The 12,571-nt window shown below is 40.5% G+C and overlaps 1 protein-coding gene across 1 annotated transcript in view; it reads right to left on the minus strand.

The window, feature by feature from the left end:
• The window catches only part of MANSC4 (MANSC domain containing 4), a 16,030-nt gene continuing 3,459 nt past the window's right edge, over positions 1-12,571 (minus strand). The window contains exons 2-4 of the mRNA XM_020910868.2: positions 7,416-8,214; positions 4,716-4,850; positions 1-1,411 (exon numbers count right to left, since the gene is read on the minus strand). Coding sequence (XP_020766527.2) covers positions 732-1,411; positions 4,716-4,850; positions 7,416-7,644 — 1,044 coding nt within the window. The 5' untranslated portion in view covers positions 7,645-8,214 and the 3' untranslated portion in view covers positions 1-731. The remainder of the gene's footprint in view (positions 1,412-4,715; positions 4,851-7,415; positions 8,215-12,571) is intronic.

Here is a 12,571-nt window from a genome sequence, read left to right on the forward strand (position 1 = left end):
AACATAAACAAAAACTCCCAACATTTATTCAACAGAAAACTCAGAAGTCTCAGCCATAATTCTCATGCCATGAGAGGCATGTTTTAGAAAATGAAGAGGATAAATTAGGATTGAGAAAGATTAATCAATTGAACATAGAAAATTATATAAAAGATTAAGAAGCTTCTTTGCTCAAACCACTAAAAGATTTTATTAACATATGTGACAGTAATATGACCGTAACGGGAGAGAAATATGGTGTTTTCCTCCTGAATCTTTTTCCATACTCACTGGGAAAGTGGAGACTTGTAGACCAACAGGGATTTCAAGCATGGACTTTTGAACCATATTGCCTATGAAATCTGGCTTTGCTACATACTAACTGTGTGACTTTCAGCAATGTACTTAGCCTTTTTTCTCCTGTTTCCCCATCCATGAAATATCAGTATGATGGTTAATGAAAACTTAGAGTTCTAAATATTCAACAAGTTGATACTCATACAGCACTTAGAACTGTCTCTTATGTTGTGATGAACAACTGCAGGGGTCAGAATTTTGAAGCTTGGCAAAGGGTACACTATTCAAGAAATGGATATAATCACAAAAAGCAGTTATCAAACATTGGCCTTCTTTGGAGACTGGTATGAATGGGCAGCTGTGCTTTTTTTTTTCCCCCTTTTTTTAACCAAATTTCTCATATTAAGAAAACTAAAAATGATACTCTTGAAAACTTAAAATGCTTTCATCTTCCATCAGTAAGAGAACTCCTTCTGACTGGCACATTTTTTAATTTGCCTGGGTCCTGACTTTCTCTGCCCTGGTTTATAGTGACCGTACTGCTTTCGACAGCACCCAGATGCCAGGATGACTACACAAGAGCAAAGAAAGATGACGGAGATGCAGAGGGTTACCGGAACCAGCCATGTCTTTGCACCTGTCACAGGTGCCCCATCAGGAGCTGAGTCTTCATTCTCAGAAGTATGGTTTCTGCCATTGTACCCTTTGGTTTTGTTTAGTAATTGTTTACTGCTGTTGAGCTGGGAGGGACTAGGCATATGAGAAAGTTTTGTGTCTATGGGCACAAAGAAAGGAGAAACTGTCTTCTTATCTGGATTGTTGATGAAGTCAGTACTGGCTGACACCATATTTATCTTTGTGGTAATGGAGTCATTCGGGGCAATGAATCTTGCCCAAGAGTTTGTGGTCAATTCCTTGGAATACCTAGTATTATTTGTGGTTGCCAACAAATCTTGATGTGTGGTTGGTGATGGAGCCTCTATTGATGGTAGCATTTGGTTTATCATGGTGGTTTGTTGTTTATCTAAATACATGGCTTTTAGAATCCTTAGTCTCTCCCATGTATCAGATGAAGAACGGGTATTTAGATATGTGGGGAGTGATTGTTCAAAAACCAGCATATCAGGATCTATACCTGAAACATAAGTAAGGCATCATTTATTTTCAGTTTAGCAGAGAGGGCCCTAAAGTACAGTTTAGTAAAGTCCTGGATTTTGCTTCTCTGAGTTGTGAACTAAGCTAATTGCAAGTTCCACTAGTGCACATTTCTCAAAGGCTTTGAGCCATAGGGATCACATTTGAATTGTTAACTTTCAAAGACATCTTCTGTTGGGAACAAACTTGGCTACATCATAGAGAAAACTGTATCCACCAGGGCTTTTAGGCAACATTAGCAGTGTGAGGGCAAGAACTTCAGAAACAGTAACGATTTAATATGAGTAACATTTTAGAGTTAAACAAAATGAGGCCTGAGAAGTATAACTATTTAAAATTATTAGCAGAGCCCTAAACCTCATCCCTTCGCAGTGCCTCCTTTCTTCTTCAGTGCTTGTTCTCTCTCCTCTTATAAACTCCTTTCCGGCTGGCTTCAGAAACTCTCAACAGCTTTCCAGTTGTCACACTGATTCCCTTTCAGGCTCTCTTGTGTCCGTCCTGTGCCCCCCGCCCCCAACATACCAATATCTACTTCCTTCATTTCCTTCCTGACTTTGTTATGTGCTTTCTGTCATGTTTCCATTCTCTATTCTGCCAAAATTCTGCTTCTAGAGTGGTCAGTACCTTCCCTCTTTCCTGATTGCTGGGTGTCACTGCTTTCATTTTCTTCTTGTCCTTGACACTGATGGCCACCTTTCCTTGAATTCTTCTTCCCTGACTGCCTGCACTGGGAGAAAAGTTATGACCAATCTAGACAGCATATTAAAAGGCAGAGACATTACTTTGCCAACAAACGTCTGTCTAGTCAAGGCTATGGTTTTTCCAGTGGTCATGTATGGATGTGAGAGTTGGGCCATAAAGAAAGCTGAGCACTGAAGAACTGATGCTTTTGAACTGTGGTGTTGGAGAAGACTCTTGAGAGTCCCTTGGACTGCAAGGAGATCCAACCAGTCCATCCTAAAGGAAATCAGTCCTGGGTGTTCATTGGAAGGACTGATGCTGAAGCTGAAACTTCAATACTTTGGCCACCTGGTGCGAAGAACTGACTTGTTTGAAAAGATCCTGATGTTGGGAAAGACTGAAGGTGGGAGGAGAAGGGGACGACAGTGGAAGAGATGGTTGGATGGCATCACCAACTCAATGACCATGAGTTTGAGTAAACTCCGGGAGTTGGTGATGGACAGGGAGGCCTGGCACGCTCCAAACCATGGGGTTGCAAAGAGTCGGACACAACTGAGCCACTGAACTGAACTGAACTGACTCCCTGCACCACAGATTCCTTTGGCACTTTATCTCAGGCTGCCCGCGTCCCTTTTTTCCTTCCTCCATTGGTTCTCTCCTTGGTCCTAACTGGTTGTGTGATTTCTACAGTGTTTAGTCCTTGGTTTTCTGTGGTATTTCTCTGCATTCCATATAACCTCTGCCCCTGACCACACCCCCCACCTCCCCACACCCCTGCCACTGCCAAAAGTATTATCCTCATCATCACTACTACATTGCTGGCCCTGAAATCCACGTGCCCAGTTTTTTCCCCTTTCTTGAGCTCTGATCTCATTTCTCCTGTACTCTACTGGATGTTCTCCCCTAAACATTTCACATCACCACTGACACCTTCAGAACCATCATCTTATCTACCTCCTTGTCTTGTTCAGAGGCATCATCACGCTTCCATCACCCATGATGGACTCTGCACTGCTAAGGGATTTTTGACTCCTTTGTTTTCTCTCTCTCTCTCTTTTTTTTTTTTTTTTTGGGCTGCAGGGATCTTATGTCCCAGAGCAGGGATCAAACCTGTGCCCTTGCAGCAGAAGCATGGAGTCAACCACTGGACCGCCAGGGTTAAGATTTCTCTTCTTCTCTATCCAAAAACTAAGTGCTATCCAATCCCTTCCCAATATGCTGGTAACTATCCCTCTCCTTCGCTGCAAGTAAAATCACCTTGTCTAGCCTGCATCCTGCTTATAATTTTCCTGGACTAAGATAACCAGACACATCACTCTAATGATAGCGTTTTCTCACTAAATTCTTTTGTTGTTTCCATATTTCTGACAAAGTCAAACCAACACTCTACTCTGTTCTTTTGTTACCTGGCCTACCCTATCCTACCCATATTTCCATTGCAGCCCTAAATGTGCCCATACTGTAGTGGCATCAGTGTTCTTACTTTCCTGGGGAGTGACATAGACTCCTCATCTCTACCTGCCCTCTTCCATGAAGCCTCCCCTGAATAATCAAGCTTTCTTTAGCACACCCCTCCAAACTTTTGAGCCTTTGTACCTGAGGCTGCTGCTGCTGCTGCTGCTAAGTCGCTTCAGCCGTGTCCGACTCTGTGCGACCCCATAGACGGCAGTCCACCAGGCTCCACCGTCCCTGGGATTCTCCAGGCAAGAACACTGGAGTGGGTTGCCATTTCCTTCAATGCATGAAAGTGAAAAGTGAAAGTGAAGTCGCTCAGTCGTGTCCGACTCTTAGTGACCCCATGGACTGCAGCCCACCAGGCTCCTCCGTCCATGGGATTTTCCAGGCAAGAGGACTGGAGTGGGGTGCCATTGCCTTCTCCTGTACTTGAGGCAGTATCACCTATTTTTAATTGAATTATATGTCTTTAACTGTGAGACTTCTTTCGTTAGCTAGATTAGAAGGGACTTGAGGGCAGAGACACAGCTGCAGTGATAAACACAGCTTGTGGTCAACAAGCACAGATCAATAAAGAAATTTACCTCCTTTGTATCATGATGGCAAAAGTCGATCTTTGATGTTTACTAATCTGTACCCTGAGATTATATTCATGGGCAAAGGACACTTAAATAATGTGTTATTCTAAATTAAAACATACTGGTTATCTTGGGACCAGAAATTAATATGTGGCAGTAAGTGTATTTCCCACTCCCGAATCAATCTTTGTAGAATCCTTGTATATAGTGTCAGCAAGCCTCAAAAGTGACAGTGTATTTACTTCCTAGTTGTATTCTTAATGACTATAGTAGAAATACCTCTCTTGGCTACTGTTGAAGGCTCTTGGGATAAATGAAATACAATGTTCTTGTTCAGTCACAAACAAATTGTTATCTGGGACAAAGTCATCCTTGCTGAACATGCCAAATTAATGAGAATTTCCTTTTACTTTCTGCCTTGGAAGCCCCAAACTTTTCCAAACAGAGTTCACTGGAAAATAATTATTTAGAGAGTCATACATGGCTTCTTCCAGCCAATTTCTAGGTTATTTGCCTCTACTAAAATATTAGACATTCTTAGAAATACATACAAAGTACATAAATCATTACCATCTGTTATGTTATATAAAATGGCACTGGTTCCAGGCTCCAATATGCAGCTCTCCAGGGTTGGGCAGTGAACATGGAGGCAGTTGACATTGTCATGAACAGGATCGTGGAAGAAGACAGCCAGGTTACAGGACACTGAAAAGGAAGCAGGCAAAGTATGTCTGCTTGATTCCTGCAGCTTGATAAGCTCTGAGTAGCTTATGTTTTTTTCACAAACACTGGATTAACAGTTCACTGCAGGGCCGTTCAGACATCTTACTATGAACTGTGAGCAGCTATTTCTGTGATGATGGGGAAATGCCTCTTCAAAAGAAAATACTGATTTTTCTTTCAGTAATCTTTCATACATTCTCATGCTACACAGGATTACCTGGAATTATTTTGCAATCCCAGTATTTCATGTTCAGGAAACTCAATTGCCTACAAAAACCTCTCCCCAGAGGGGAGATTTATAATATCATAATATTCTAATCTGCTATTTATGAGATTTTCAGGTGTAATAGCCTCTTGGAATACTAAGGAGCTCACCAGAGAAAGAAATAGGAAAATAAATGGACAAATGTTATAACAGAAAGGGGAGTGGCCGGAAGAGCAGAAACAGCACGGACAGTTCCTGGAAGAGGCGCGGGTGGCACAGAGGCGGTGTTGGTGAGCATCGCCTTGACCCTGCCTGCAGGTGTGTGCCAGCCCCATGCTGCTAAGCTGTGTCCAGTAGTCAGCGTCAAAGACGAAGGGAGTAGACCGACAGGGTGGCTAGCGTTTGGGATTGTAGGGGGGATTGCTCTCCCCAGCTCCTCTTTTCGAAGGAGATTTGCTCCTTAAAAGATACTGTATTATTTCTGCACAACTTTTAAGTGCAGATCTTCAGTCTTGTCATCCCTGTGGTGCAGCACAGATTTTCCTCCTGCTGCTGTAGAGTAGGAACCATGTGATGAGAAATATTCATTGACCCCAAGGTGTCAGCTTCTTTAATAAAATGAGATTACAGGGGGATAGTATACTGTTACCAGACCTCAGAGTGTATCTGCAGCTGCTGTGGAACTGTTGGCAGAACCTGCTCTGCTTCTGTGTAAGGCTAACTGGGGGGTTACCTCTCCCCCATTACTTCTGGGACACCCCATGTTTCTGCACTCTTTATTTTTCCAGGAGAAAGAATGAGAGAAAAGTCAATTAATAATTCATTGCTAATACATTACAGATTACCATGACATTTTCCCTGAGGACTGTGCTGTAAAGTTCAAGGAAAAGGAAGAAAGAACACCAATTTAGACATCTGAATTTCTGATAAGAAAGTAGTGGATCCTGTAGGGACTAATTTTTACAGATCTTTTACATTCTTTGTGTGTATTTCAGAGTCCCAGCTCTGAGCAGGTTAGCTACTGCAGGAGGGTAGCATTTTGAATTTCTGGCTTCCAGGTAAAAATGGATGTGTGTTCGTGCCTTTTCTTCTTCTGGAGAAGGAAAGCCGCAACTTGGAAGCCCCGCAAGACTCTAAAATCTTAGAATTCCAAACGGATCCTTTTAGTATCCCTGAAAGTCCATAGGCCACAGTTTCCCTGGTGTGGAGAATCAGGTAAATTCATGGCATGGGAAAATGGGGAAAGTTATCACCCCTCCCTCGTCTGCTGTCAGTAAATGTTTCTGGGGTTATAAGCATCTGGAAGCTGAATATCTGCTACCTTTTTCAAAACTTCCCTTTAATAAGTTAATTGCTCTCTTCTGTGCCCGATTACATTTGAGGGCTTAGTCTGTGACAGCTTCTTACACTGTGGTCTCTTGACAGATGGTATAGATTCTCCAAGGAGCTCCAATTTGCATCCTAGAAATCTTACATGGGTAATTGGGTAAGAGGCAATTAATATCAGTATGAGACCACAGGAAGAAAGTGTGGAACAAGAGAATTATTTTAAAGTGCTGTGTCACTTTTGTTTTTTCCAAGTACCTTTCAAATCTTGGAAAAATGAAATAAATGAAGTCAAATGTAACTTGAAATTCTGCAACAATGAAGCATTTTTCTAATTACAGGCCTTGATCGTATTATGTGAATGATATTTAACCCTGATTCCTCATCTCATACCCCCCAAAAAATTATGTCAGGGTATTTTGTAGATTTCTTTCTTCCTTCCTCCCTCCCCCACTTCTTTCTTTCTCCCATCCTTCCTTCCTTTCTTTTCTCTTCTTTGCTTCCTTCCTTTTTCTAGGAGATATATATCTCCCTATTTCTTTCAAAACACGAATCACAGTCTAAATCCTATTCAATACATTACCACATTTGGTCAGCCCAAGCGAACACATTTCAAAAGTGTGATATGATATATTAATATCACCGAAAGAACTTTGAAAAGGAAATTATTATAAATACTTTTGGAATTATATATGCTATATTCTGGGCTATAGAAATATTGTTAGTTAGCCCTCAAGGAAATATTTTCATTTAGCACTTTAGTGAAGAGAAGAGGTTCTCTGTTACCAGCAGGTCCACAGCCTCCTGGGTCATCGCTAGATTTATAAACCAAGCTGGCACTGACCTCAACTGCAAAGTCAGTCTCCGTGTCTCTCCCTCTCTGCCCACTCCCTCATTCAGGGCGCGTTCTCTAGTCTGGGTCAGTTGTTCACTGGGCCCTCTGCCAAGGGCTCCTTCCTCAGGTCCTCATTTTAGAAGTTTGCCCCGATTTTCACAGGTCTATTATGGATACTTACCATCCTTCCTAAGACAGCAGTTCCGACTGCACTTCTGACCGGTGTTTTCATAATAATACCTCAGGACCTGTGCCCCCAGCTTTTGAGACTCCTCCAGGTCAATCAGAAGACCTGGGAAGCGACGGATCCAGCAGTCTCTGTAGAACACGGTGGGTGAGCAGAGAGAGTTTGAGGTCCCTCCCATGCTCAGGAGCAGTATCACGTCTGCTGCCACCACCACCACACGCATTTCCCTGGAATGAAGCCTCGGCAGTAAGTCTGGTGACCAGACAGATGCTGGAGCCGACCATCGGGTTCAGAACAGCTGGGATTTCAGGGCTGTTGTGAAGGAAGAGCTTCCTTGGAACTTTGTGAAGGGTCACTTTAGAAAAATGAAGCGGCTGTCTGACTGCACGCTGATTTTTCTTCTGTTTCTTCCCAGTTGCACCCCACACCTGGGACTTGATGACTTGCTGGTGTTAATTCTGAACACTTTCCAGGCCATTTCAGTCCTCTGTCCTTTAGCCTCTGCTAGATGTAGATTCTCTCCTCTGCTTTTCTTCTTTCTTTGAAAGGGAAGTCACAGACACCTTTTACCAAGTAAATATAAAGACAATTCGAAATCCTAGCCAAGAGTCTTTCTGAGGAAAACAACAGTTCAGTCACTTGACGTCAGATAAAGGAAGGATCCGTTTCACCAGGAAACAAGACATCATTTTGTTAGGATACTTCTGTCAGTTTCTTTAAGAAACTTGTGACTGCAGATTTTTTTTTTCAGTGATCTTTTTTCTTTGAATTGAAGTTCTAATATTCAGAATTGCTGGGAAAAAAATAAAAAATAAATGAAAAGTGAAAATGAAATAGAAATGAAAAAAAATTTTAACTTTGCAGTGATTTTGAAAACACTGAATATGAATCCTGGTCACTTCTGGGGTCAGGCATTTTTTGCAAAGGCCAGCCACATGCTTTTTGAAAAGATAAAAGAGCCAGCCAAGAATATTCTAGTAATATAGATGGAATACAACACCCATTAAAGTGTATTTTGTTCAACCAAGAGTTAAAAGCATAATAGAAAATTGTGAAGAAGTTCAATTTGGGGGTTTTCTGCTATTTATGTTTTCAAGTTACAAAGAAAACTTTGTGAAGCACATACATAAAGGCATCTCTGAAGCAGATGTAGTTACAGGAAATGTGCATTAGGGAAATAGTTTTAAATTCTAAATATTAATAAAGTTACTTCCATTGCAATGCCAAAACATTTGAAAAAATATTAAAGGCCGTGAAAATGGCCTCTTTTGTGAAGATTGTGTTCCATATTCCACAATATCCAAGATGAAATTGGTTCAAAGCATAGAACTGTTGCTTTTTTATATCCATTTTTATACAAAGCACTAATGGGAATTAGTTTGGGGTATAAAGTACTGTGTGTGCTTAGTCGCTTCTGTTGTGTCTGACTCTTTGCAATGTCAAGGACTGTAGCCTGCCAAACTCCTCTGTCCATGGGATTCTCCAGGCAAGAATACTAGAGTGGATTGCCATTTCCTTCTCCGGGGGATCTTCTCGACCTAGGGATCGAACCCACGTCTCCTGCATCTCCTGCATTGCAGGCGGATTCTTTACCACTGAGCCACTGGGGAAGCCCAAAAAGTACTGTACTGCTTTTTAAAAAATGAAAACAGGTGAAAATTTTCCCTCTTGTGATCTGTTTATCACATACTTTTTCACACAATTACTTGACACCAAAATGTTATCATTCTTTGAACTTTCATCTCTCTACCTGTCTACTAATAATAGTGTAATTATATCTTTTGATACATATAATATTAGTAATTAATAAAGAGGATGACAGTCAAAGGGCTGATTAACTTAAAAAATTTCTTCTGAGCAAAAATTAGAATAAGTCTTAACCTTGCATAAGTCACATAAAAACACTAAAAATAATAAACAGGCTTTCATCTGTTCAGAGGGAAGAGGGAAGAGGGAAGAAAGGTTTCCTAATGGCAAAAACAGGAGACAGATGAGAAAAGGGTGCTCCCTGTTTTTCCCTGAGATTCCAGTAGCTATTTGGATTAGTTCAAACTCTAGGGACATAAACCGGAAAGTCAACTTTCTAACCTCCACATCTTTCAGTCACATTAAATGTGGCTTCTTTTCTGTGATATATAATTCCTTGAAGTGCTCATGTTTCTGGCAGGGGTAAGGGAACAATCCACAGTTGTTTAATCCTTTTGCTCTCAGATGATGTCCACGGGGAGATCAAGGTTTCATTTTAAAGAATCTACAAGTTCCAATGTAAAAGCAGGCTTTAAATTTTTTACAACAAATTTGGGGGGTGATTGAGAAACACCAGGTCTGGAAACAGGTAACTTCTTGGAGCCGGCTATTTTGAAAAGGAGAGATTAAAAACAGAACAGCGGGGGCAGAGGGATCTGAGATGGGGACCGGAACCGTCCTCCCAAGAGCCTGATTCAGTAGCTCTGATATGGGAACCAGAGTTCTTATCTTTATATGAAGTGTCTCAGGTGATTCCCTAAGACGTCTGGAAAACACTGAAATAAGTGCAAGTTTCGGCTCCATGAAGATGCTCAGCCCGAATTGAACACAGCCATTTAACTGCTCTGCTTTAAACATTGAAATTGCCTCCATGCTTTAATGAAAGCAAGAAATTTCAGTCTTGCTCGTTAAAAAACAAAAGGGAAACAACTGTTTTAGAAATGCTGGAGGGACTGAAAAACAGATATAGACAATTTTTAAGTGGCAGTGAGGTAACAGCAGACATTAAATTCAAAAGATGTTTGAAAAGCAGTCAATAATTCATCTTTTTTAAAAGACAGTAATTGTAGTATTTACTTAACATTTTCATTTCGCCAGTTCACAAAATTGATGGAAATCATTTTTAAAAATGGGGCCTGAAAAATTGGGATATATCATTAATTTTCTTAAAATGTTTTGTTTTTATTAAATGGATATACAAATGGCAATCCACTCCAGTGTTCTTACTGGGATAATTATCCCAGTGGACAGAGGAGCCTGGTGGGCTACAGTCCATGGGGTCACAGAGAGTCAGACATGACTGAGTGACTGAGGATGAACATGCACTTTAAAAACCCAAATCATACAGAAAAGTACAAAAAGAAATAACCATTCAAGATCTCACAATCTTAACTCTTTTGGTAAACATCCTTCCAGACATCTCCAAAAAAAAAATACACATGTACAATTTTACAAAAAAATGGATTCATACTGTTTCAAAAACTGTTTTTAAAAAATCCAGTGTAAAATCATATGTTCAGTGTCTCTAAAGAAAACTCTGCATCCAAAGTTGTAACAGTTCTATGGTATTCATTCTACTCATATACCAAAATTTACTCTGCACTTCAACTTCCTCAGCTGTAGAAGAGTATTAAAATAGATTGCAATCCATGTAAAGCACTTACAACATATAATAAACATTCAATAAATGTTAGCTACTGCTATCATTACATGTTGTCTTTCAATCTTTTATTATTCAAAGCAACACTGTGATAAACATCTTGTACTTTGATTTTTTTCTATTCTAGGTCAAAAGGTATATTTTCAATAAATTCTTTCATTTTTCTTTTAAAATAAATTTTTTAATTTAATTTTTAATTTTTATTTTTCTTACTTTTGGCTGTACCAAGCAACTTAGTTCCTTGAAGAGAGAAAAAATGAAAGTTCCTCAGTCATGTCTGACTCTTTGCAGCCATGGACTGTAGCCCACCAAGTTCCTCTCTCCATGAAATTCTCCAGGCAAGAATACTGGAGTAGCCCATTATACAGAGTGAAGTAAGCCAGAAAGATAAACACCAATACAGTATACTAACGCATATATATGGAATTTACAAAGATGGTAATCATGACCCTATATGCAAGACAGAAAAAGAGACACAGATGTATAGAACAGACTTTTGGACTCTATGGGAGAAGGCAAGGGTGGGATGATTTGAGAGAACAGCATTGAAACATGTATATTATCAAGTATGAAACAGATCGCCAGCCCAGGTTGGATGCATGAGACAAGTGCTCAGGGCCGGTGCACTGGATGACCCAGAGGGATTGGGTGGGGAGGGAGGCGGGAGGGGGGTTCAGGATGGGGAACACATGTAAATCCATGGCTGATTCATGTTAATGTATGACAAAAACCACTACAATATTGTAAAGTAATTAGCCTCCAACTAATAAAAATAAAAAAAAAAAAAAAGAACACTGGAGTAGGTAGCCATTCTCTTCTCCAGAGGATCTTCCCAAATGCAGATCAAACCTGGTCTCCTGAATTTCAGGCAGATTCTTTACTGTCTGAGCAACCAGGGAAGTCCATTAGTTCCCAGACCAGGGATCAAACCTGTGTCCCCTGCAGTGGAAGTCCAGAGACTTAACCACTGGACCACCAGGGAAGTCTGTTCATAAATTCCTAAAGAAATAGTCTAACTTTTTGTTTGACCGTTACTTTAGATTTTAGTAAAACAGACTGTTATGTGTTTGAAGTGAATCATGGTGCCACAAAGGTCAGTCAATAACAGATCAATCAATAACAGATCTATAAAAGTGTATCTCCAGTTATAGACAAGCAACATTTTCATGAAGCTCAATAGTAATTTTAGATCTTTGGTAAATAAAGTTTATATTGTTTTGACTGCATTTCTAGCTTAACAGAAAACTTACTTCATGAGTTATTAAAATGATTCAATCTTTAAGAGACTTTCAACTCTAGATGACCTTACTATCACGTCAGGGGCCAATACAGGACAGCACCTAGTACTGTCAAACTGACACCTTAGATTACCTGCCCAAGATCTGCTCTGATAATATTGCTGGGCGTGAATTACTTTGTAAAGCATGTGCTTCTTTGAGCGTGATTTTTTTTTCCTTTGGTCCATTTTTAAAAAGCAAGAAAACACCAGTCTGAGGCATATCTATGACGCCTGGGAAACAAAAGTATCCATTGGTGAAAGATTCTAAAGGGACTGAGGAGAGACTAAGAGCCTGTTCTTAGCTGACTCACTGAATCAGGCATTGTTGCTGATGGAGGCACAAATTCCAGGTTCAAGACTCTTTGACACAAGGGGCGCCTCCTGGCCAAAGTTTCCCAGCTTAACACTGGAGGTGAATTACTGCCTTTCCAAACAGGATGCTACACTCATGATCACGCACCCACA

The sequence above is a fragment of the Odocoileus virginianus genome, chromosome 23 (assembly GCF_023699985.2).
Source record: "Odocoileus virginianus isolate 20LAN1187 ecotype Illinois chromosome 23, Ovbor_1.2, whole genome shotgun sequence".
Taxonomy (NCBI): Eukaryota; Metazoa; Chordata; class Mammalia; order Artiodactyla; family Cervidae; genus Odocoileus; species Odocoileus virginianus.